Here is a 22,554-nt window from a genome sequence, read left to right on the forward strand (position 1 = left end):
AAGCTGTGAGAACGGAAGAACAGTCAAGGAAGACCAGCTTTAAAGAAAGGGCCTTCATTTCCACATTTACAGATGTGGTGCTTCCACGCCATACATCTCAGCAACCTTTCTGGAAGCCACAGGTATACAGCCCCCAGAGATGGGAAGCAACAGGCTCTTCCTGGGGCTGAAGCCACGATATCTATCTTGAGCCACACCTCTCTATTTCCATGCCCAATCTCTTAAGATCCATGAGAAATCCTCCCTCCATGTGAAGACAGCACAGATCAAGCCAACCTCTCTGGCTTCTCGTGCACGAGCTGAGGGAGCTTCCTCCCTCCCTGCGCTAAGCCAATGGTAAAGGAAGGAAATGCCTTCCAGTCAACAGAGAAGCTATGGTCAGGTAAGAAAGGCAATAAAAATGTAACCAGATCCAAACTATCAAATGTCAGAAACCCCGGAAAGAACTGTATTTTACTAGTGAGGGCTTCACACAGATTTACCTCTATCAACACTGAAAACACAGGAAAAGAAAAGCACCTAATTCATCGCTAATGGCTTCATTTTATCAGCAACAACACAACCAGTATTCTTCAGACTTAATTGCACAGCAATCATACTGCTTTACAGCCTTCTTAACGGTTTTGTTCAGCATTCATTTCACAAAGGCTTGAGCAGACACAGGAATACACTGAGAGCAATTACTCCCTGTGCTTTTATAGAGAGCCTGGTCCATGAGCCTGAGGGACTGCCCCTAATTTCACATGGCAGTTGGCCCCTTGGTGTAATTAAACACTGGACTTTACAAAAACTCCACCTTTGTGTACAGACCTCACGTGCCAGATCACAAAAAAATACACTTACATGACAAAGGAGAAGGTAATGAGGCAACTCTTGTCAGTGAGCAGCCAAACAACTTGCACCTATGTAGCAAGGCTGAAGTAGGATGCTGATCCTCAGCTATACATACTCACAGCAATGAGATGGGAAGCGTGCTGCGCATTTAGAACGCAACCTGACCCAAGCCATTCTTCACTTTCTGAAGTTTGTGTGGCCTTAATTGTTTCTAACTTCACGATACTAGTCCAGCAGCACCCAGTCAGGCTACAAATGCAGACTCACTACTTTCACTCCACAGCAGTTCCCCACTTCACTGTGTGGCCATTACATTAATGTGCTTTAGAGGCACAGGTGGGTGAGGTCCTGGAAGGTTAACTGGAATCAGCTGGGATGCCGTTTGGACAGCACAGGAACTAATAGGGTACAGCTGAGTGCCAACAAGACTAGCAAGGAAAGAAGATGACAGTTTGCCTGGGAAAATCAGTTTAGGCAAGGAACTGTGTTTAGCACTAGAGCTGAGACACTGGTCCAGCTTGAGACCCTTGAAAAGAATCTGGCTTGCTAGTATACCTTAAGCAAGCAGAAAGCACTAATGAGAGAAGAACAATTCTGTGACCTGGGGATTCAATTAGCAAAGTTTATGCTTCATTTGGAAGCCTTGAATCTTAAAACAAGATCAGTTTATATAATCTTTTTAGTGTATCAATTTTACTGCCACACTGAACATGAATAAGGGTTTAAGCTACTCTCAGTGACTGTGAGCAGAAAAAGCACCCTGCAGAAAGACACCTTCTCACTCTGATGCCTGAACAGCACATGTGATTAACTCATCTTTCTCAGGTCTTAATAAACATACAGTTAAGTTGAAAACATATATGCTTATAAAAATATAGTGCTGCCATTTACAGTCTTACTTTGAACTGCGTTTGCTGAATGTAACGGCATATACTTGATACTAGGTGGCTACCACCAGAAATGCTGATGACCTGAAGGGAGGGGAAGGAAGGCTGAGGTAACCCCTGGGGGTATAACGCTGCTTATGTGCTGCAGCAGCTACCTAAAAAGCAGACTCATCTGTCGTTCCATTAGGAACTTTCTTGGTATTGACAAAACTGTCTGTGCTTTGAAGCCTCTGCTGAAAGATGGGCTAAGCCCAGAAGAAATAAATAGTTTTTTGCCTTCCACAGAGTTATGTTTTATTTATAAATTACATTAAACTTACAGAATGATTGTCACAGACACCCGCGCAGGGACTGGGGAAGAACATTTGTGAGAAAAGAGTTGACAATCTCCTCAAGTTAACCCCTGGGATTCTTCAGAGATCAGCCTCGTGTATCTTTAAATGTACTTTGCGGTAAACGTTTATAAGCTGTACATTTAACAGGATTATTGCTTTGATGCTACCCTTGATCTAGCTACAGCTTGTCTAGGGTGTCATACCTTACACATCCATCTTTTCTGATAAAATAGTTAATTTGATTAAGTGGAAGTATTTCAAACAGCTTCCAGCTTCCTCATTCCCATAGCACACTTTCCTCTACGATCATTAAGACCATGTCTTCTTCCAAGCCCCCGCTGCTCCCAGCATTGGCATTACTGGGTGCCAAGTAACATCCAAAGCTGCCTACTTCCATTACAGACTTCCCTAAGGGAGATTATGCTTCTACAACAGAATACTCTATCTTACTTAGCTACATTTTCTGATATTCTTTCCCTACAAATAAAATGAGCCTTGGTGGAGGGTGGTTTTGAGCAGATCTTACTAGCAGATTTGAGTGAGAACAACAGCAGATAAGCAGCAGTGTTCTTAATGAAAATACCAGTGCTGGCTCAAGGTTGGGAAATGAGACCGGTCCTCTGGGAGCAACCATAACGGTGACCCTTCATTTTGTATGCGGAGGCTGGTATGAATCCATTAGAAATGTACACAGATATTGCAATTAACTTTGTGCTCCAAATTATCTTTGGAGGCAAGCTTAAAAGCATGTTTCCTACTAAAATGACACAGATTTACATTTCCAAATCTCCTTGAACAGAGTTACAGACAATCAGCCTTTATCACTACAGAGGAAAATACATGGTATCATCACTCAGACCTTTAAAAATAGAACAAAAGGGTGATGTTTTTGGATGACTGCTGCACAGACCTTCTCTCAACTCTTTCTGTCTTTAGGAATTGAACTGAATGTAGCACAGTCTAAAAAGGGGCTTCAGCTGATTTTCTGCTACTGCAGCTTCTTGAAGAAACAGCACTTGTCACCAGTGTAAACAAGAATAGATACGATTCAGTTGCTACCATAACATTAACATCAGTATTTCATTCTGAAAGACAGGAGATCTCATAACTGATTATTCTGCTTTCTTATAAGAAATGTTAAATTTTGGATAAATCATACACCTTCTTACATTCAAATCTCAGAAGCATGTCAAAGTGAAAAAAATAATTTCATGTTTTGCAGGGCTTTCAAGAAGGAGTTTGATGTATATATCTAGTTATTTACTAATTTCATAGAGCTACCATTTTTATAAGGTGTTTAACTAAATCTAGTCATCCCTTTCAAGGCCATAATTACCTTTGAGAGTGGAAAATGTTCAGAAATCCATCAGTATTCAAGGCACGAGAGGAACAGTAAATCTTGTGATAGTGAGTATTATTTCTACCCCCACATTAGGCCATACTGACTGAATCCACATGGGAAGCCCCTTTCAAATGAATCCCAGCCTCTCTCTTAACAGACAGACCACGATGGCTGCACAATTGAGTCCTGAACAATCTGCAGACTGTTTTGGGAACCAGCAACACCATTATAGAATGTCAGCTAAAATATCTATTCAGGGCACTGGAGCATGTCAAGCCCTCTCCCATTTTCAATCTCCATTCCTCCAGTTATCTATTTAATTCCTGCACAGGTTATGAAAATCATAAATCAGTACCCAGTAATTTTATTTTCAACTTGTACAAAGTAAACAGTAAAAATCTTTCTCATTACCAGGGATTATATTCTCATGCTTTTCTATTAAAAGCTGCATCTTAAATCAGTCCACAATGTAGTCTTTTGCAGGACTCAGTACTTAGTAGTATTGTGACTTGTGCCTTATAGTTCACATCTACTGATTGTGTAATTTTTGTCTTTTCAACTTTATGGTCTTTAAATACTTCCCCTTTACTAAAACTCATTTTTAACGTATGAATATAACAGGTCGCCCAGCATACAATGAGCTCTTCTGATACAGATTAATAGCTGGAAAGAGTGGAGAACAAATGAAGCAGTATTAGTGCATGCCAGGAAGAATCTAACATACATCAGTGGCATTCACTGCCAAAGCCCCATATCAAATTCATGGCTAGGCAAAGTGCTCTTTAATATTTAATTCTCAAGTTGGAGGTGTGTTCTCTGTCTGCCCAATTTCCTCCACTTGATTTTATGTCAGGAAGTGAAATTACACTCCCAACAGCTGTTCCCCAGCCAGCGCATGTGTCTTTCCTTTTCTTCTTCTGAAGGATTTATCTTTTGTACACCACTCACATGGAACTGGGAAACAGTGACAAAGCTCAGATTTGTATCTGAACATCCCCAGAATCTGGAAATCTGGGAGCATATTTAGTCTCAGTACTCAAGACCTTGACTTTTTCTCTGTTTACAGAGGAAGAATATACAGTGGAAATTGAGTGAGAAGCTCCCTGAGTACCATACAAAGGTGCACTAATTGCCAAACACTGCACTGTGCAAAAATTTTCTTTCTCACCATTCCTGAGTCAGTGTTATAGTACACAGCTTTTGCTTTGCAGTTGATAAGACAACTTTTTCTTTTTTTTTCTTGTTGGATTTTGGACAATTTTCTTTGCATTCTCTGCTAAAATTGTCAACATTGGTTCAGTGATATACTCTTTGTATTGAATAATTCTTGTCAGAGATAAATAGAAAATACTTGACCTATTTATCAACGTTCTGCAAGAAAGCTTCCTTCTACCATGGCTAAATTATTCAAATGATTGCTCATAATAAGGCCAGGAGAAAGTGATTATAGATTGAAGTTTTCAAGTAAATATCAATAAGCAGGAGCCCGCATAAAAAGGGTACGATGACTTTCTAAACAATTTACTAGAGGACATACATCAACAAAAAGCTCACAATCTAGCAGGTCTCCTTTCCCCAGCACTCCTGCAGTGCACACATATCCCCTGCATGAGACACTGGGCGAGGCCACTGCTGCATTTCTCTCCCTCCCCATTTCCGACAACTTACGGCACGTAGGAAAGATTTGGCAAGCTTTAGCTGGGCCACAGGGCTCACTGTAAATGTTGAAGTTGCTGCTGAGACCAGATACTGGTCACATGGCTGAATGTCTCGTTTCTCTTGGAGATTTGCTGGAATGATACTTTGGAGTCTCTGTCATTTTCCAGCACAGCAGCTCAGAAGTGTACACAGGCAGCAAAGGTGTGACCTCTCTGATACTCCAAAGTAAAAGGACCACACTGTGCCTTTCCTGTGTAGCCAAGGGTAGTGATCCTAACTGGCAATGGCTTTAAATTAAATTGGAATCTCCACATTTAACAGCACTGAAATGACTGTGTGCCCATGTCCACATCAACATGGTTCCAAAGCAGATGAAGTGAAAAGATCTGAAAGCTAGGCTTCAGGCTGGAGACTACCACTGCAGTTCAGCCACAATGCAGACAAAGCAACTTGTGTTCCTTGTAACTTCCAAACACTGTGGGATGTTGCAATTACACAACTGAGCTCTCTAAATATTTTTCACCTAAAATTTCAATATGTAAGAAATAATAGGTATTGAACTATCTAATGAAAAATATTTGAAACAACATTCATACTTTACTGAATCTGACATAACACCATGAACTTTGTGTCAGATTCAGTAAAGTATGAATGTTGTTTCAAAAAAACACAGCATCCTTCAGTAATAGTAATCAAAATCTCTTTTTCATCAGTCTAAAGAAATGTTGTGACAGAAGTGAGTCATATTGTTGCTTGAAAGCTACTAAATGCATTAAGAGTCATTTTTACAAACCATGCTGTGATGGTGACTTCCAGAACTCATACAGAAGATTTTTACCTAAGCTTTGCATTACAATGAACCCTCTATGATAACATGTAAAAACATTCTTTTGAAACAGCATGCTGCGAATCAGTGGCTCTCAGGAGCTGTCACATCTCTACCACTAGTATTTAACAAGCAACAAATCCAACACTGAATACGGTCAACAAGTATCAATATGCCCATCAGTATTTCTTTTGTTAAAATGATCTGATCGCAGTAGGGCAAACTGAGATTCATTCTCAAACCAAGTTGGGTGCTCCATCTCTCAGCAAATTCAGTGTGGGCCTGGTGCTCCAGACTGCTAGAGAAGGATTTGAAAGACCTAAACTACAACCTCTCCATGGACTCTGAACACAACTTAGTTTCATTATGATGCTCAAAGTATGTTGAAAATCATTAGTGAGACCCTTTCCTCCCCTCAGGACAAAATGAGATCACAGACATATTTCTGATTGGAAAAACAAACACATGTCCCAAACTGAGGTTAGTATTTCTTCTAAGCATTAAAAGCATATTAGATACTCCTAATGTCATTGTGAAGTCAGAGAAGTAGGGGAGAATATCAGATTATTATACATGCATTCACACGTAAACATATGTAAGAATACACTTTAAAAAGACATTAACATGCTGGCTTTTCAATAAACAAAGTAATTAGTTTAACATGGTGGAATTTATATTTTGCTTTCTTTAAAGAAGTCTCCATCAAGTGAATAATGTTTCAAGCAGCTGCTTTGTCTGCCTGATACCTTCCAACATCCTTTAATATTTGTTTTCACTGGTTCTAAGATTTCTTTGATGTTCGTTTTTTAATCCATGATGCAGTCAGTTCTCAGCTGATAATGCAACTCTCTGAAGAGAGCAATCTTTCTTCATAAGTCTGGCTGTCGCCAAAAATAGCTCTGTCAGCTTCTGACAGGCTGAACTTAGCCAAGTGAAATGTTTTAACTTTTTATCATCTTAATGAACAGGCTTATTTATAATGTGGACAACTTTACTGTCATTGTATGCCGACTGCAGAAGAGATCATGGAATACATTTTGTTTGGAGAATGCTGAATATACTAAGGAATACATTTTTGGACCAATGGGCAATTGTTTTAGACACTGTAAAAAATCTTAAGATGGAATACTCTTAGCATACTTTAAATAAAGGAATGACTTAATGGAAACATCTGTAATTGTGAAAAAAATCTGAAGGAAGGGACCTTACAATGAAAAATAACTAATCACTGAATCTGAAATTTGCAATATGCACAAGTACACCATCAGAAAAAAAAAATCCCGAAACAAGATAAATAATTATACTAATGCAATACTAGAAATAATTGTGCGGACTAAATATCTACAGATACCTTTACTTTATAGCTGTATATACTTTATAGCAGGATGGGAGGATCAAAAGTATAAAATAAAAAATCTAACAGAAAGAAGAGTGTGGGTTAACAATTGCTTACCCTCTTTTCTGCTACCTCATCCTCTCCTGTTGAGTCTTTGCCATCATTTGCATCTCTCAGGGTTGGCATACGTTTTTTGTGTGCTGGCTCTCTGTTTAAAGTTGTATATCCTATGTGTTCATAAATTGGATTTATTGTCATCTTGGCAATGTATTCTGCTGCCTTGGTTTCAATATAAAGAGTAATCAATCCATCTGTCACCAGGTCATGGATGGACTCAAAACGTTTCTCCCCCACAAAGTGCTTTCCATCGTAGTAGAGTCTGAAGTTTCTGGTTTGACTTCCAAATCTGCCTCAATGAAATGGGAAAGTATTCTTTTTAAATAACAGTAAGCAAGAATAAATTAGAGTAATCAAATCTTTGCAAACAATAAAAAAATATGTTATCACTTAAAGCTGTGACTAAGCTAAGTCCAGTTCAGACGTGACTAAAAAACTCAACTCCTCCTTAGGGCCGATAGGAAGGAGAGATTAACAGCTGCAGATAGATAGCCAAAACGGTAACTGTCCCAGAAGAGACTGTTTGTTTTTGTACTCTTTTAGCCTACTCATTATCCTGTGGAAAAACTGAAAATTACTTCACATTTTTAATGGCTCTTTTTTAGTACTTCACTACTGCACCACTGTAGTCAATTTGCCTGGCTCTAATATGTAGGGTTCTCGTAATAGAGTCCTCTTTATGGTTGATCAATATGGAGTTTTGATGCAGTCTCAGACCTCTGCACCCCTGCTTTCTTGCTGGAAGAGGCCATTCAGGTCTCAACTTGGCTTTGGTGCCAACAACTACACTGAAGCAGAACTTCTGCCAGCAGTGGAGCAGCACAGGATGAAGTGGCACAAGGGCAAGCATTCTTTATACCTGGCCAAGGGCCAAGGACTAACTCTTCAAGCTTTGTACAAAACTCCTTCTGTGTTATGGTTGTTAAGTCCTGAGCTTCAAGCAAATCTTTGTAACATGAAATATACATAACATGTAAGCTATCTGATGCTAACAATTCTGCAGTTTGGATGCAATCAGACTTTGATGCAGTCTTTAGGAAATCACAAGCAGGAAAACTGATTTTACCCACATACCAACATCTTTTCAAAATCCATACAATGAACCTGCACCAATTTGCTGCCTGAAAGTAATCTCAACTTGTGAAAACACACCAGTGTTTGTGCTTGGAAACAACCAATGCATTTCTTGCAGAGAAGATGGAAGCAAAGAGTTGCTTTCATAGTTCTCTTCAATGTTATTCCTTGGTCAGCAAGGGTGCTGCCCAGGGTACTGGGCCCCTTTGTGAGGTCAGATCAGCCAAATGCATATTAGAAACTAAATTTGAAAGAATGGATTGTTTTCCTTTCACAATCAAAAGTTTCATAGAATGTGTTAAGGAGCAAAGAAAACACTCGTGCTTTCTGAAGTGATTTCTTTTCAAAGGGGCCTTGCCCAACAACAGAAAGCATACTGGACCTTCCTTTAGTTGAAATATATATGCAATCTTTCAACAAGTATGGGCAAAATAATTTGTTTTTTGATGTGTAATTTTTTCTCCTGTTTTCTGAATCAAAATGCCAAACTTGACAGTGACTGTAATTTCAGGAGCTACTACGTTTGAAGTACACTTAATTGTGAAACAACACACTCCTAGGGAGCTCTCAGGAATCCGCATCTGGCTAACTAATAAAAGAGGACATGTTGTGTAGAAAGTACATGGCATTTTACTGAAAATTAATTGGAACATATATTTACATTTTTATGCCATACAAACAAAATGTTCACCACATCAAACTGAAAAGCAAGACATTACAAAACAACAGGAAAAAATGCATTCTTATCCAACAACAATTTGATCACAAATGCAATTTGGAGTGAAAACAAGACATTGAGAAAGTAGAAAGATAAGTCCTAAGTTAGAGCGGAAGGGATAGGAGCATGTTCAGGCTCACTCTTCAAAGCATCTTTCTTCCAAGCACACACCAGGCAACATTTTTTAGAAGACTAGGCATAAATCAGTTTTAATTGGACTGTTGATTCACTAATGAATTTTTTCTTCCCTCTCACTCGTTATTTTTATTGGTTATATCCAGTAGTTGGATGTGACCAGTATCATCCCAACATCTCCTCAAGCTCCCTATCTCTACTTCCACCAATCTTACTTCCTTCCCTGCCAATAGTAAGTTTTCTGAGGTGTGTAGTGTCAGCTAGATGCTGTGTATTCACACAGTGTCAATCTGCAATAAGGGATTAGCCTATCCTGGATCTCATGAGTGGTACAGCAACACAAATGCTTTACTGGATAAAATGTCAAAACCAACTCAGCTTAGAACGTGGCACAGAAGTTTTCCCCATTACTCATTTTCCTTGCATGCCCTCCACTGTCCATAAGGTCAATATGAACTCAGTGTGCTCAGTGATGTGCAGTGCCAAAGTGAGTGCAAACTTCTCTACCTCCTGCTCAAATCAGTGGGAACAATGGATCACAGACAACGTTAAAATTTAACAAAAACAAAGTAAGTTTGAAGGTGAAGAACAATGGGCCTAAATAATAATATCCAACAGAATGATTTTTATTAAGAGATGTGTCAGGTGAATTGCTGTTCTAATCAGTAACATATGCTCTGACAGTACTTACAGCAGAGCTTTAAAGAAGCAGAAGGTCACTTATGGCTCTTAGAGCTTTCTAGAAGAGAAAGTATTACACTAATCTTATCAAGAAAAGATAAGGCACAGGAAAGCTTCTCAGGGCTGATTATTACCTATGGTGTCTTGGCTTTAATAACATCCTTCAGAGTCTAAAACAAAGTTCTGAAGAACAGGATGGCCAAATTCAAAGAACGATCAAAAAGTTTTTGAAGGACTTATCCTCCTTGCACTGGTGTCATTAGCTGCATAGTTGTACCCCAGCTATTTTACTGAACAGCCCTTATGCTGTACATCTTTTCAGACTGCTGCCTGCAAAACATGAAAGATATTACAGTGAATAGGATTCCCTAAAGGGCATCATCTCTGTCCTGCTACTGACCCATATTTCAACTCACAAGTACACAGTTTTAGTTCTTTAACATCTGCTACCATACCTAAACTTATCTTCTAAAACTTGCAAGCAGGCGGAAACCTCTTTCCATATGGATCTGGGGAGCAGCACATTCATTTCTTTCTGTATGCATGGCCTTTTGAAGGTGCACTCAACCTCCTCAGGTCAGAATGCCTTAAGGTAATTTAACAATTAGCTCTTAAGGAAGGGTATTTAGACAAACAAGTTACTCCATGTCAGTGACATATTAACTCGGAAAAGGTGTTGCAAGGGGTGAAAATTGAATGGTTTGTCTTTATCTGCTTTTGCATTTGTTCCACACTGAACTGTTTTCTCTCTATTCATTCCTTATTGGAAACACTGTGGGGAAATGCATTGTTTTTTAAATTGAGTGGTATTAACAACAGGGAAGAAAAAAAAACACAGAAATCAATGCGCCAAGGATTCTTACAAAAATCGTGCCATCAATACCAAGTCTAGTAACTTTTCCATTTCTCAAACTCATTTAAGTTTCTGACCACACAATGATACTATTTTGATGAAATTACAATATAAATGCAAGCATACATGTCCCTTTGCAAATTATCAACCCAAAGTTAATCTTCAGTTTCATTCAATGTTATGGTTTCAAATTTTCCATTAGCAAGAATATTTCCTTATGTTTACCTTCCATAACATTACTGCAGCCTACTTTATACATCACTGTGGAAAATAAGTAGAGCCAAGATTTGATATTTCAACTTCATGATGGTCTCTTTCTAAAGGCAAGCATTAGTACCAGCTGGTTTTTTGTTTTAGAAATAGAAAACAGGACACAAATAATGTATGTTCTCTTTCAGTTTAAACAAGAGAACATTAGATGTTTTTCCAAGAAAAAGAAATAGACCTCTGACACGTCAAACAGTCTCATTGTATCTATTGTGGGTTTGTTTGCAAGCAGCAGGACTACAGATAAAAGACTTTTCTTATTCCAAGTTGTCTGAAAAGCAATCACTCTGTCTAGTCCCCTTGGTTTCCAGTGGGGCAGAGTGGATACAACGTGGGAAAATGGATTAAATGGTAGAATAAATGTGGCTAGTAATAAAGGACCGAAGAGTTGAATTAGGTATCATAGCATGAGAAAGGCAGCCTTCAGACTCCACCACCTACTCTGTAAGCAGCATTCATTGATCAAACAAAAGGAAGAAGTGAAGGACTGAGAGCCCATCTGCGCTTCGGTACCATTTAAGATGATGGATTTTACAGTCCAAACACAGAACAGTACAGTAGCTATTCACCTCTTTCACAGGCTATTTTATGATGAGAAGAGTATCTAGCCCCTACCTAAAGACAAAAGAACTGTTTAAACCCTTAGCTGCCACCACACCATAAAGTTAGCACTCCACAGTGATTCTTACATTAGTTGTGACATTGTAATCCCCATACTTTGAGCTGGAAAATCTTAAATTCTGTGCATGTAACAGAAGATTGCTTGGACTTAATCTTCCCTTGGATAAAAGCATCTTAATGCACTTTGTGGTCAGGAGGTAGAAGTCTCGCTTAAAATTATATGCCATAATTTCAGCTCTAACTTCTGAAAACTCTCATTCAATACTTAAGAGACTTGACACTCCATAAAAAGCTACAGAAATGTAAGCAATGTTGAATGTCTCCTGATCATGCTGTGTTCATGTGAAAGAAAACAATAATTATTCCACAGATCCCTTCTTGGCCAACATCCTGGTCAAAAAATGCAGATCTTGCACGCTGCCAAAACCTACACAGTCAGTCCAGAAGGTCTCTGACTCCTGAGACCAGCTAACTTTTGTTTTTATTTATTAATGTTTTATTATTTATTGCCAATATTTCTGAGGATGGCCAGGGAACTGCGGAATGCGCCTTCTTCTCAGGGTACTCTCTGAAGGAACAGTATCAGCTCCAAAACCCCAAAACCCAGTAATTCTCAAAAACATAAGATGCATAAAAGAAATCAAATGCATCAGGAGTTGAAAATAAAGGTGCTTTTAATAAAAGCAGAGACAAAAATCACTACTGTCTGCTGAGGCTGGGAAAAGTGGCAGAATACAGTCATCTGAGGCAATTTTCCTGTGCCATCTGGAAGGGCAGTACTTGCTGGCTGACTGACTGACTATAGCTTGATCATCATTAATTAGGTGTAAAGTTATCCCTGAAAACTCATCAGACCCACGGGCTGGATGAACATATGAAAATTCAGATTAACATGGAAAAAAATGTGGCATCCTTCAGAAGAGAAAACAAATCCCAGAGCTGGAACTGAAATGTGGCTACTCTCCACCAATGTAGACAAAACCTAGGATCAGGTTAGGATCAGGTAAAATAATTCTAAACTGGTGCTGCGTCCTTGAGAACAGCCTCTCGACTCTCTCAAATGAGGCTGAAGATTATTTTACTGTATCATTCCCCAAACTCCTTTGTCCAAAAAGGAAACAGCACTGTGCAAGTAGCGTGGCAGGGGGGGACCAGAGCAATGGCAATGTCCTGTAGATCTTGAGCTGACAGCACAAGTGAGATACAATTGCTCTAGGGCATCAGCAGGAGATAACAGCTACTGAAAACAATGAACTCTGAAACTGTTATCAGCCTTAGGTACTGTAATACTGTGTTTCATAAATAAATCCAAGAAAATTAACTGGATTTTTTTTTCTTTTGTCTCCATGTCTTATTTTTAACAGCTGTAACAGCTGATTCTCACCATCTCAGATTCTGAACAAAGGCCAGCTGATCTATTGATAACCATGTATGCTATTAGTGTGCAGAAAGATGACTTAACATGCAGAACCACTCTCAGTGTTTCTAATCAGTGATAAACTGAAATTAACTTCTGGTTCTGACGTGAAACTGCTGTACAGAAGTACTACCTTTCTTAGTGCTGCAGTTGCATGCCCTATTCTGTTTAAACTTGATAAGACATCTCTGGGATTGCTCTGATGACTCAATCAGAATCAATACCAATGTTTTGGGCAATGTTTTACAGCTTTCTATATGGTAAGACCTTGGTGCTTCTTGGGAAAAGAATCAGTACGGTTAGTGATTAAGATGCACTTGAAATCTATTTTTACATGGTGCCTGGAAAAAACTCCTTTTGGAACTGTTACTAGCAGGAACATAAGTAACTTTCACAGCTTCACATTAAGCAGATCATTATCTTCTTTCCCAAAGCAAACAAAAATAAAATAAAACTAAAATAAAATAAAAAACCAAAAGCCATAACACCTCCCTCTGCGTGTTAACTTCACAGTACAACTCCATGGTTCCTGTATTTCTTTAAAGCAGAACTGCATTTCAATTTTTTACTTAATTATCAACAGTGTCTGCTCTGCAAATTTCAAAACGTGTGTACAAATTTTACTTGGCCTATGCATAACATTCTCATTTTACATCATATCAGATGGTCTTTGGCTAGTAAATCTAGAAGTAGAACAACATCAGGTCTATAATGGAAATTCCACTATAATCATTCAAACAGAGAGAGAACTGCCATAGCATAATGTTCATTTTTGATTAATTTATGCCACTTTCTTCCAGAGAGGTTCATAACCACCTTAATTCAAATGCTTCTACAGATATTCTTATCTTAATAGTAAACTGGTCTTAACAGACCTTACTAAAACAACACACATATTTTAGTTCATTATATAAAGAAAACACTAGTGGAAGACAAAGTGAAAACTGAGGAAAGGTCTGTATTATTAAATAGCTTTGCAAAGTGCAATTAACTTATTGATACTTATGCCATTCTGTCCCTCTGCATTATCTGCTAAAATGGAAAGGGGAGTGGAGAAATGTGGTTTTGCTGTTTCTGAACTGTTTGTTTTCATTACATATATTTTACAAGATATTATTTAATATCTCGAAGTTTATATTAAAAACAAAATAGGATTTTTAAAACAAGTACGGTAAGATTTCTGTTCCAGAGAGATTTTGTCAAATCTGATTTGTTTAAAATCACTGTTAATCCCAACCTTCCAAGTAGGTTTTACTCAACTAAAGTTATTACATTATTTGCTACTTCCTGAAAAGCTGTTTTCTGAGTGTACTGAATGGAAAATAAAAGTCTAAAATAGTATTTTTTCCATCTACAGAGTTGAGCACTTGCTGCCTCTGCTCAGATGGAGTGTGGTTACATGAATTGCAGTGACAGTGGGCCGCCAATATCACAGAGCAGGACCCTCACTTGCAGTACGTGCTGTTGGACATGCCCAACCTGCAGCACATGTGTACAACTGGCACATCAAGGTGGTACAGATATTTCAGGCAGGGCCAGAGACCTGTGCTTTTTTTGTCAGGACACCACAGCACACAGAGGGAACTGATGGCATACTGTGATTTGTGACATGACATCTGCATGAAGAACACTTTGTACCAGGAAATCTTTTCAGATAAAGTTTCATTTTAATGCATTAGACTAAAATCCATAAACTATACAGGACAATATATTCAGTGTCTTTTATTTTCAAAACAGCGTTGTGTTGGCAATGACAAAAATAGCTGCTCAATGCAGGCAACTCCCCATAATGTCTCTTGGCCATGACTATATAAATTAATGTCAGGAGAATAGTTTAATTACTAGATTGCTGCATTTTGCCATCTATGATTATTTGATTATCTTAGGTTGATGCCCAATCTTCCATTAAAGTATTTTCTGAATTAACAGTGGAAGAAAATAGATGATAAAAAAAATTTTGTAAAATAATATGCACATTATTATTATTATTTTAATGAGACTCTGCAACACAGAATAACTTTTTTCTTGACTACGATTTCTTCCTTGGTGCAAGCGCAGCAGTAGGTAGGCCAGGTTTCTATTTATTTCTAAACTCAAGCTACAAAAAATAAAAATAAAAAATTTGCTTGACGCTCTTCCTAGAGTCAATGAAATCAGGACGAACTATACTAAACTCAGCAAAGTTACGTCAAAGTATGTAAGAGGGAGAAGGAAAAGTGGGCCAGATAACAGTTATTCCTGTCAGTTCTTTCCATGTTTGAATAATTCATAAATTCTTTGATAAAAACAATCATGAGATTAAACAGCAATGTGAAGATATTGTGTGCTATTTTGAAAGCATACTTATAAAGCATCCATAGTATCTACAGATGAAGGATTTTTTATGCTTACTGATGAGGCACAGGAAAATAATTTTTTCTCCAAACACGAAGATCCCTAAGTATGTATTTCAAAAGCACACAGAAGAAGAGACCAACCAGTGGCCTAACTTGAAGATAGATCTCTAACTGTCACTTTCTAAGGGTGTTAGAGCAAGAAGGCACTTCAGCAGTACTTGTCAATGACAGAAAGGCATGCATCCCTGAAAGGAAAGGGAGGAAAAATAGAGCACAGTGTATGCTACGTACATTCAACTGAATGTGTTGTAACTTGATTTGTTGCATTGCTTCAACTCTGATAGCGCTCAGAAGCTTGTGGCCAGGCAGACATTAAGAACAGCACAATACAGTATGGATTCTTGCTCAAGAGCTCTAATGGACGTGCCCTGAAAGCTGGGGTACAACTTTCCTAATCTTTGCCTAGGCCATTTTTAAGAGATACTAAGCAGGTATGTGAGACAATATAGGAAAGAAAGTACTGTCTCTAATGAAGAAGTGAGACATGGAGAATGTAAAAGCCTTGGATCTAAGTCACAGGGGAAACCAAGAGATGAACTCAGGTCTTCTGAGCTCTGTGAGAGTGGAGGTCAGCAGAAGCTCAGTGCCCTCACTGTGCACCAGAATTTCAGAGATCTCTGTGGCTCAGCAGAAGCTATAGTCAGAGGTGAAGAGTATGGTATAAAATGTACATGAGCTACATGCACTGAACCCAGACAGCTTTTGGACAAGTAACGAAGTTTACACTGCTACCAAAGTGGAGAATACTCCAAGAACTTACATGAGCAGGAGAAAGTCTGCAGTGAACCAAATTGCCAGAGATAAATTAGACACTAGTCAGAAGAAAACGGAGCTGACAACAACAACAGATGGGAAGAGGAGGGATGGAGAACAGGAACACAGCAAGAAGACATGAACCATAAGGAAAAAAGCATTCTAGCCTGTGGGAGGGCTTAGGTAGCCAGTTAATTACTCATTAAGGTTAGTAGCTATTTATTATTATTCTAAATACTTCAGTGAATGCATTTTAGTAGTGCCCAGCTGCTCTTACATAAGACCGATAACAAGCAGGACAGCTATGTTATTTACTGGGAGCTGAACATCCCACTTTATTGACAGAGTAATAGAGTATATTATTCAGTACAAAATTTTATATAGAAAAATAAACTTCTTTTACAGGGAAGATCATTTAAATAGAGGTCCAATTGTTTTATTTCAGAGCATAAAAGTGAAATCCAAAATTTATCAGCATGCCGCTTTCCCTGGGGCTAGCTCTAGCTCTTGCTATTTATGCAGCCAACAGGATGACAGCTTTAGTTTCAGTAGAATTTAAGCCTTCATAAAAGAAATATTTGGCCATTCACAAGGAAGAAAGAAAAGCCCAGCATATCAGCTGGCATACCTGTTATGTTAGCCTATTAAAATAGCTTTAAGCATGAACTGCTTCTTTCATCTTAAAAGAAGCCTCAGATACCTTAGTGGCCAATTTCTGAAACACTCACCTGAATTCTGTGCCCATGGAAGTGTGACAGGCTAAGCCTGGGGGGAAAAGAAAGCCTTTTTCCCTGAGAGCTTCAGCTCACCACTAAAGGAGGAACACCCTTTTGCCATTTCATGCAGAATAAAGAAAACTGATCAAAATGGGACAGGCTTAAACATGCATACTCCACAAGTAAGTTTAGTCATGTTTTGGAGCAGTTCTATTTAACCCAGCTAAACTTAGGGCTGTATGTTTATGCACATGCATACACAGAAACACAGGTATACAGTTACCCAGGTTTCTCAGCTGGGGACCAAGGGATATTGTGTAAATATTCTGGAAAGGTTTCTAGAAACTGAATTCAGTCCTTACTACTGCCACTCGCTGTCTGGTGCAGAGGTGCAAATTGGATAAAAATATACAGAAAGACCTGCAAAGTTTAGTCTTAAAAAATCTCTTTATGATGCATTTTTCCCTACCAACTAACATATCACACTGTCACTGAGGTAAACAGAAAGTCAGCTCTGTTCTACAGGGCTCCCTCTCTCAGTCTGCTCATAGATCAGCTCTGGATTTTGCAACATTCATGATGAAAAAATGTATTTCAGCTGCTATTACATGTTAAGTTGTTTCAAAGGATTCCCTTTCCCCAGTTCCACACCTGTGCCCCAATCTCCAAAAGCTGGCTTTCCAGCAGAACACACAAACTCAGTTCTGACCTTTGCATTCAAGAAACCTTTTTACCAATGTTCGGTTTTAGATGTGTAAGGAATCCCAGGGCTATCAACACATCTTCTGGAAGAGCATGGCATGCATGTCCCAAAAGAGCCCACTGAAAATGAGCACCGTTCAGCTATTAAAGCAATTGCCTGCTGAAATTAAAAAGGTTCATTTGCAGCATTATAATCTAATAGCCTGACAGTTATACTGCCTTTTAAAATACCAGTGTCTAATTTCTTAACGCAATTTCATATTTAGGAGAGAGGATACATGGATCACTTTCTTGTACAATACATGTAGTTGGTTGACTAAGCTAAGCATTACTAATTTTTGACATTTATTTTGCCTTAAGAATTCTCTCCTGATGCCAAATAATCTTGTGTGCCCTAGCCCCCGAACACAAAGAAAACATGACTCATAATCACAGCTAACATTATTACCTTTTTTAAAAATCCTGCAGCAGAACCTTATTTCAATTCATTCTATGCATCACAACAATAGAATTTGCAGGAAGGGAAACCATGGTAACCAACTAAATGTGCTACAGCAGATATCTGCTCAAAAGAACATGCAGTACCATCACACTTCAACGCCTACCGCTAGTACAATCTCTACCCATTTCCTCTTTATCCTCACCCTAATTATTAAACAAGCTCTCAACCACAAAAGGCTACATTGCAAACCATGTCTTATTGTTACTGTCATTTGCTATAGGTCCTAGCATTAAGCACTGTACTACTGTTTTGCCAATTTTAAAAGCAGATCTAATACCTCCAGGAGTTAATTAGGAATTTTCAGTTCCTTTCATCTGTTTCAAACATTTAATTAACATCAAAATGTACTTTATATGTTTTATAGGCTTAAAGACACTCCGATACGTATGGACACACAAACATATCTACAATAATCTACTTGTGTTAGTAGTTCTTTTTAAACCTCAGAGATGCAAAAAAAATTCAGTGGCACTCTCTGAGTAATTAGTTAGTAAACACTGGTGGTTTCTGATGGTATTTAAAAAAAAAAGAACGATGGAAAAATGCATTCATGATTAAGTACAGGCATTAGAGATAGCAGGGTGCTGATATGATGCTCTCGTGTGTGTTTACGTTTCATTCTATTTCATCCGGTGTCTGAACTGATACAATTTCACAGGCCTTATCAGGCTCTGAACATCAATTTTATTTGAAGGACAGCTTTGAATATTTAACCAAACACACGTGTTTAAAACAACATTCAAATCATCATTTTCTTTTTCCTTAACAACATACTCCTATTCTGTTATAAATTCTGAAAAAAAAAATGTTTTCTGAAAACAAAACCCTTTTGTTTCAAGGTTAGATGTAAAAGGCACTCTATCTTAATAAAGTCATGAAGCAAACTAATTGCATGATAATGGATGAAAGCAGACAAAAATAGCTCATCAGAAGATGATCAAAATGCAGCTTCTTATGTAAGCTACAAGCAGATTCTTCAGTAACTCACAGGCAGCATAACTTGATGAGAAGTTCTTGGGGGTGACAATCACTTGTTCTACCTTATTAAAGAAGAAATATTCCTAACTTTGATTTTGAACTCAGTTAACTGTTCCACAGCATTGCACTAAGAATATCTGACTGACTTGGCTATGTTTGTAAAAGCTATAGGTAGCCCTGTCCTATATGTGATCGTTTCATCTGTACAAGGCTATGTCTGTAGCTCTTGCAGCTCAAAAGCAAGGCCTTCAGATTTACTAAAGCTAGTTCTATAAAGCATCAGAGCCTAATGCTCCACAGTAGTAGTAATAATAATAATAATAGTAGTAGTAGTAGCAATTAGAAAGGGCAGGGAGAACAAAGAAAGAAAACTTCATGGCCCATTTCATTCTGAACAGGAGTTCTGTGCATTTCTGGTCTCCTCACCTCCAAAAATCACCACAGAGGAAAAGAAAGGTACACAGAAAGGTGAATGAGACGATGAGAGGTATGGAACAGCTTCCCTACAGAATCCAAATATATAGCCTAGGGCTCAATTGACCTGCCAAGTGAAGAATAACAAGGACTTGACTGGCATAGAGAAAGTAAATGGAGATCAGTTATTCACATTTCTTATAATACAAAATCTAAGGAGCATCAAATGTAATTCTGAGAAGAAATCTTCAACTTGCTGATGTAATAATAATGCTATACAAACTGAAGGAGGTAAATTATTTACAAACAATTAACGAGACCTCTTCTCAGATCTGTCCTTTTTATGATGACAAGGTATCCCTTAGAATAAGCTAAAAAAAAAAAAAATTGTGGAAGACCTGTGTTAGGAATGGAAGAACATCAGCAAGAACCGTCACGCATCAACTGCATGTGGTTTCTGTGCACTTCTGCTATAGTTGAAGCTACAGCTTTATGTGATTGTCCAATCTATTCCAGATTTCACAAAAACATGTTTTTCTACCTGTGAATTCTGACTGCCTATAAAAGAGTTATGATTTATGGTATTAATAGCTTATTTGGTATCTTCTAGGAAGATTAAGCTGTTTAACAATTGGAAACCTTCAGTGCAGAGCAGACAATGACTATCTCTGGAAGGTGCCCACTCTATCTACAGTCTAGAAGAGAATGAGCCATGAGGATGCAGATAAAACAAGAGAAAGTGGGTGCTTTTGACATAAGATATAGCTCTCTGTGAGGTGATCTTCTGTAGTAATCAGTACAAAGACGAGCTAGGATTCATTAATCTCTATCGGATTTTGCAGTATAGAGAATGATACATTCAGAATTATGTTTGGGTAGTGATAATAAGCAGTTTTATGCCTATCTCTTGATCTAGCTTGCTTTGTAGTCAAGATTTTGGTGGGTTTTTTTTCAATTTAACTATGTTAGAAACTTTAACAACACATCATAGATCAGATGTTGAAGCAGATTAAATAGGATTGAATAGATTAAAAAAGTAAATATTTCAAACAACAGAACATTTTCCTTTTGAATTCTGCACGGGTATATAACACCTTTACTTAATTTAGTAACACTAAACTGAAATATAAGAATGAACTTGAAAATGTCTTACAGTTGGAACTCAGCTGTTAGTTACTGCAGGATTGGAGCACTTCTCTGGCACTACTGGGTTAGCTTATTAAAATAAGGTGAAAACTGTTCTGTGGATGTTTCTTTTATCTGTTTCTAATAGCTGACCAAGTTTTCTTTCCTCTTACATCTCCTCAAGAGTAAAACAACAGCAGACAGCAAAAAGAAAGTAGTAATTACACTGAAGTGATCTTAGAATTTAAATGACTCCAGGAATGATATAGTGGCATTTATGCTCCATCCAAGAAGATCACACTGATTCACACAGCTTGAAAAGAGAGGATGAAATTGGAGACCTTAAAGTCGATCAAAATCTTCTTTCAAACTTTGAAAGGTTTTGCCCATTCGAACTATCCTACAGACAAATTTCCTTTCTGGACAAGAAAATTACATTCTCAAATTGTTACTGCAGTTATCTAAGCTGTAGCTATCTCTTCTTTCTGACAGTATAGTGACACGTACACAAATGATGGTCTCTACCTGGAATCTCATCATTACGCAAACAAGTATCTTAATACAACACACCTTTAGTTTTTCCTAAGAAGGAAAACTATCTTCTGAGAATCTATTATTTCAGGATATTCTTATTTGAATCATAATCTTATTTTGCCCATATAAAGCTTTCAGTAACTATCTTCTCTTTCAGTGCTTTTTGACAGAAAAACTTTGAATTAAAACTGTGCTAGTAACACTATTGCCCATTTGACTATTTAGGTATACAGTTTAGAGCAAAATAAACACTGTCACTTTCAAAGAAATTAAACTATATAGATTTACAACTATTTAAGTAATTTTTTTGTTTTAGTGAGAGTATTATCTGATCTACCTGCTAGGATTTTGCAGAGCAAGGAAGCAGATCTAAAAATGCTGTCAATTAAGAGAGGTTCAGACAAAAAGAACTGATTTGTTGGCTGTTCCACAGAGAGGCTAGAGGGAACTAACTGCTTTTCAGCAGCAGCTCGCTAGCTAGTAAGTAACCCATAGATTAGACTACTCATGGGAACTGGTAAGATGCCTTCTGTTTCTTGACTGCTCCCTTAGTGTCTAAGTGGGGTCACATCTGGAAGGTTGGGGGAGAAAAGCAAAACAAAGGAAAACCAGCAGAAACACAACTGCCACAATCTTGGCAATCCAAACGAAAAAGGGCCGTTAGCACTTCAGAAATGGCTAAGGCGCTTTGGAAGGCTAAAGATACCAAATTTGTAATTAGAGTAAAAAAGTGTGGGTTCCTTAAATGCTTGCCATGATTTAAAAAAAAAATAAAAGAATTACAAGATAGTTTAGTTTAAGCATTAAGGTCAGCAACACAGTACAATCTTTTTAATATTTTATAAATTTTAAAATGAAATATTAATTACCAACCTTAATGCCAAAGTGTAGGTTCCAGGTTGCCGTTGGCTTTCACGAATGAGATAGCTTCCCTCTGCAACACTTAATAACTGGTCAGCTTCTTCCCTTGAGATCATGCCATGAAATCTAAGGAACAAAGCCATTTTGAAACAACATATGCCTTTTATCTTCTAAATCACCTTCTTCTTGAAAAACACCAGCAATGGCATTTGAAAAAGAAACTAACATAAAGATGACTGTTTTGCAGCAACATACATCTCCCTGTATTTCAAGTTGCTTTAAATGGTTCAGGAAGGCTTCTCTTTATCTATGAAATAAGCATATTACTTTTATCATCTGCATCCATAAATTTAATATGTAGAAAAAAATCCATTTTCTCCTCTTGGCTTCAAACTTTTTATGCCAGAGTCGTGTGATCCAATATTTTGCAACATTCAGGAATATTGCGGCAACTTGCTAAAATCCTGGGGA

At 37.9% G+C, this 22,554-nt stretch overlaps 1 protein-coding gene across 3 annotated transcripts in view; it reads right to left on the reverse strand.

The window, feature by feature from the left end:
- The window catches only part of CHN1 (chimerin 1), a 79,356-nt gene that overhangs the window by 32,197 nt on the left and 24,605 nt on the right, over positions 1-22,554 (reverse strand). For all 3 annotated transcript variants that reach the window (XM_065751425.1, XM_065751424.1, XM_065751426.1), the window contains 2 exons: positions 22,096-22,209; positions 7,337-7,625 (listed from right to left, as the gene is read on the reverse strand). In XM_065751425.1, coding sequence (XP_065607497.1) covers positions 7,337-7,625; positions 22,096-22,209 — 403 coding nt within the window. The remainder of the gene's footprint in view (positions 1-7,336; positions 7,626-22,095; positions 22,210-22,554) is intronic.

Source organism: Cyrtonyx montezumae, unplaced genomic scaffold (genome assembly GCF_038088225.1).
Source record: "Cyrtonyx montezumae isolate F1298 unplaced genomic scaffold, pur_monq_1.0 scaffold_7, whole genome shotgun sequence".
NCBI classification, from domain to species: domain Eukaryota; kingdom Metazoa; phylum Chordata; class Aves; order Galliformes; family Odontophoridae; genus Cyrtonyx; species Cyrtonyx montezumae.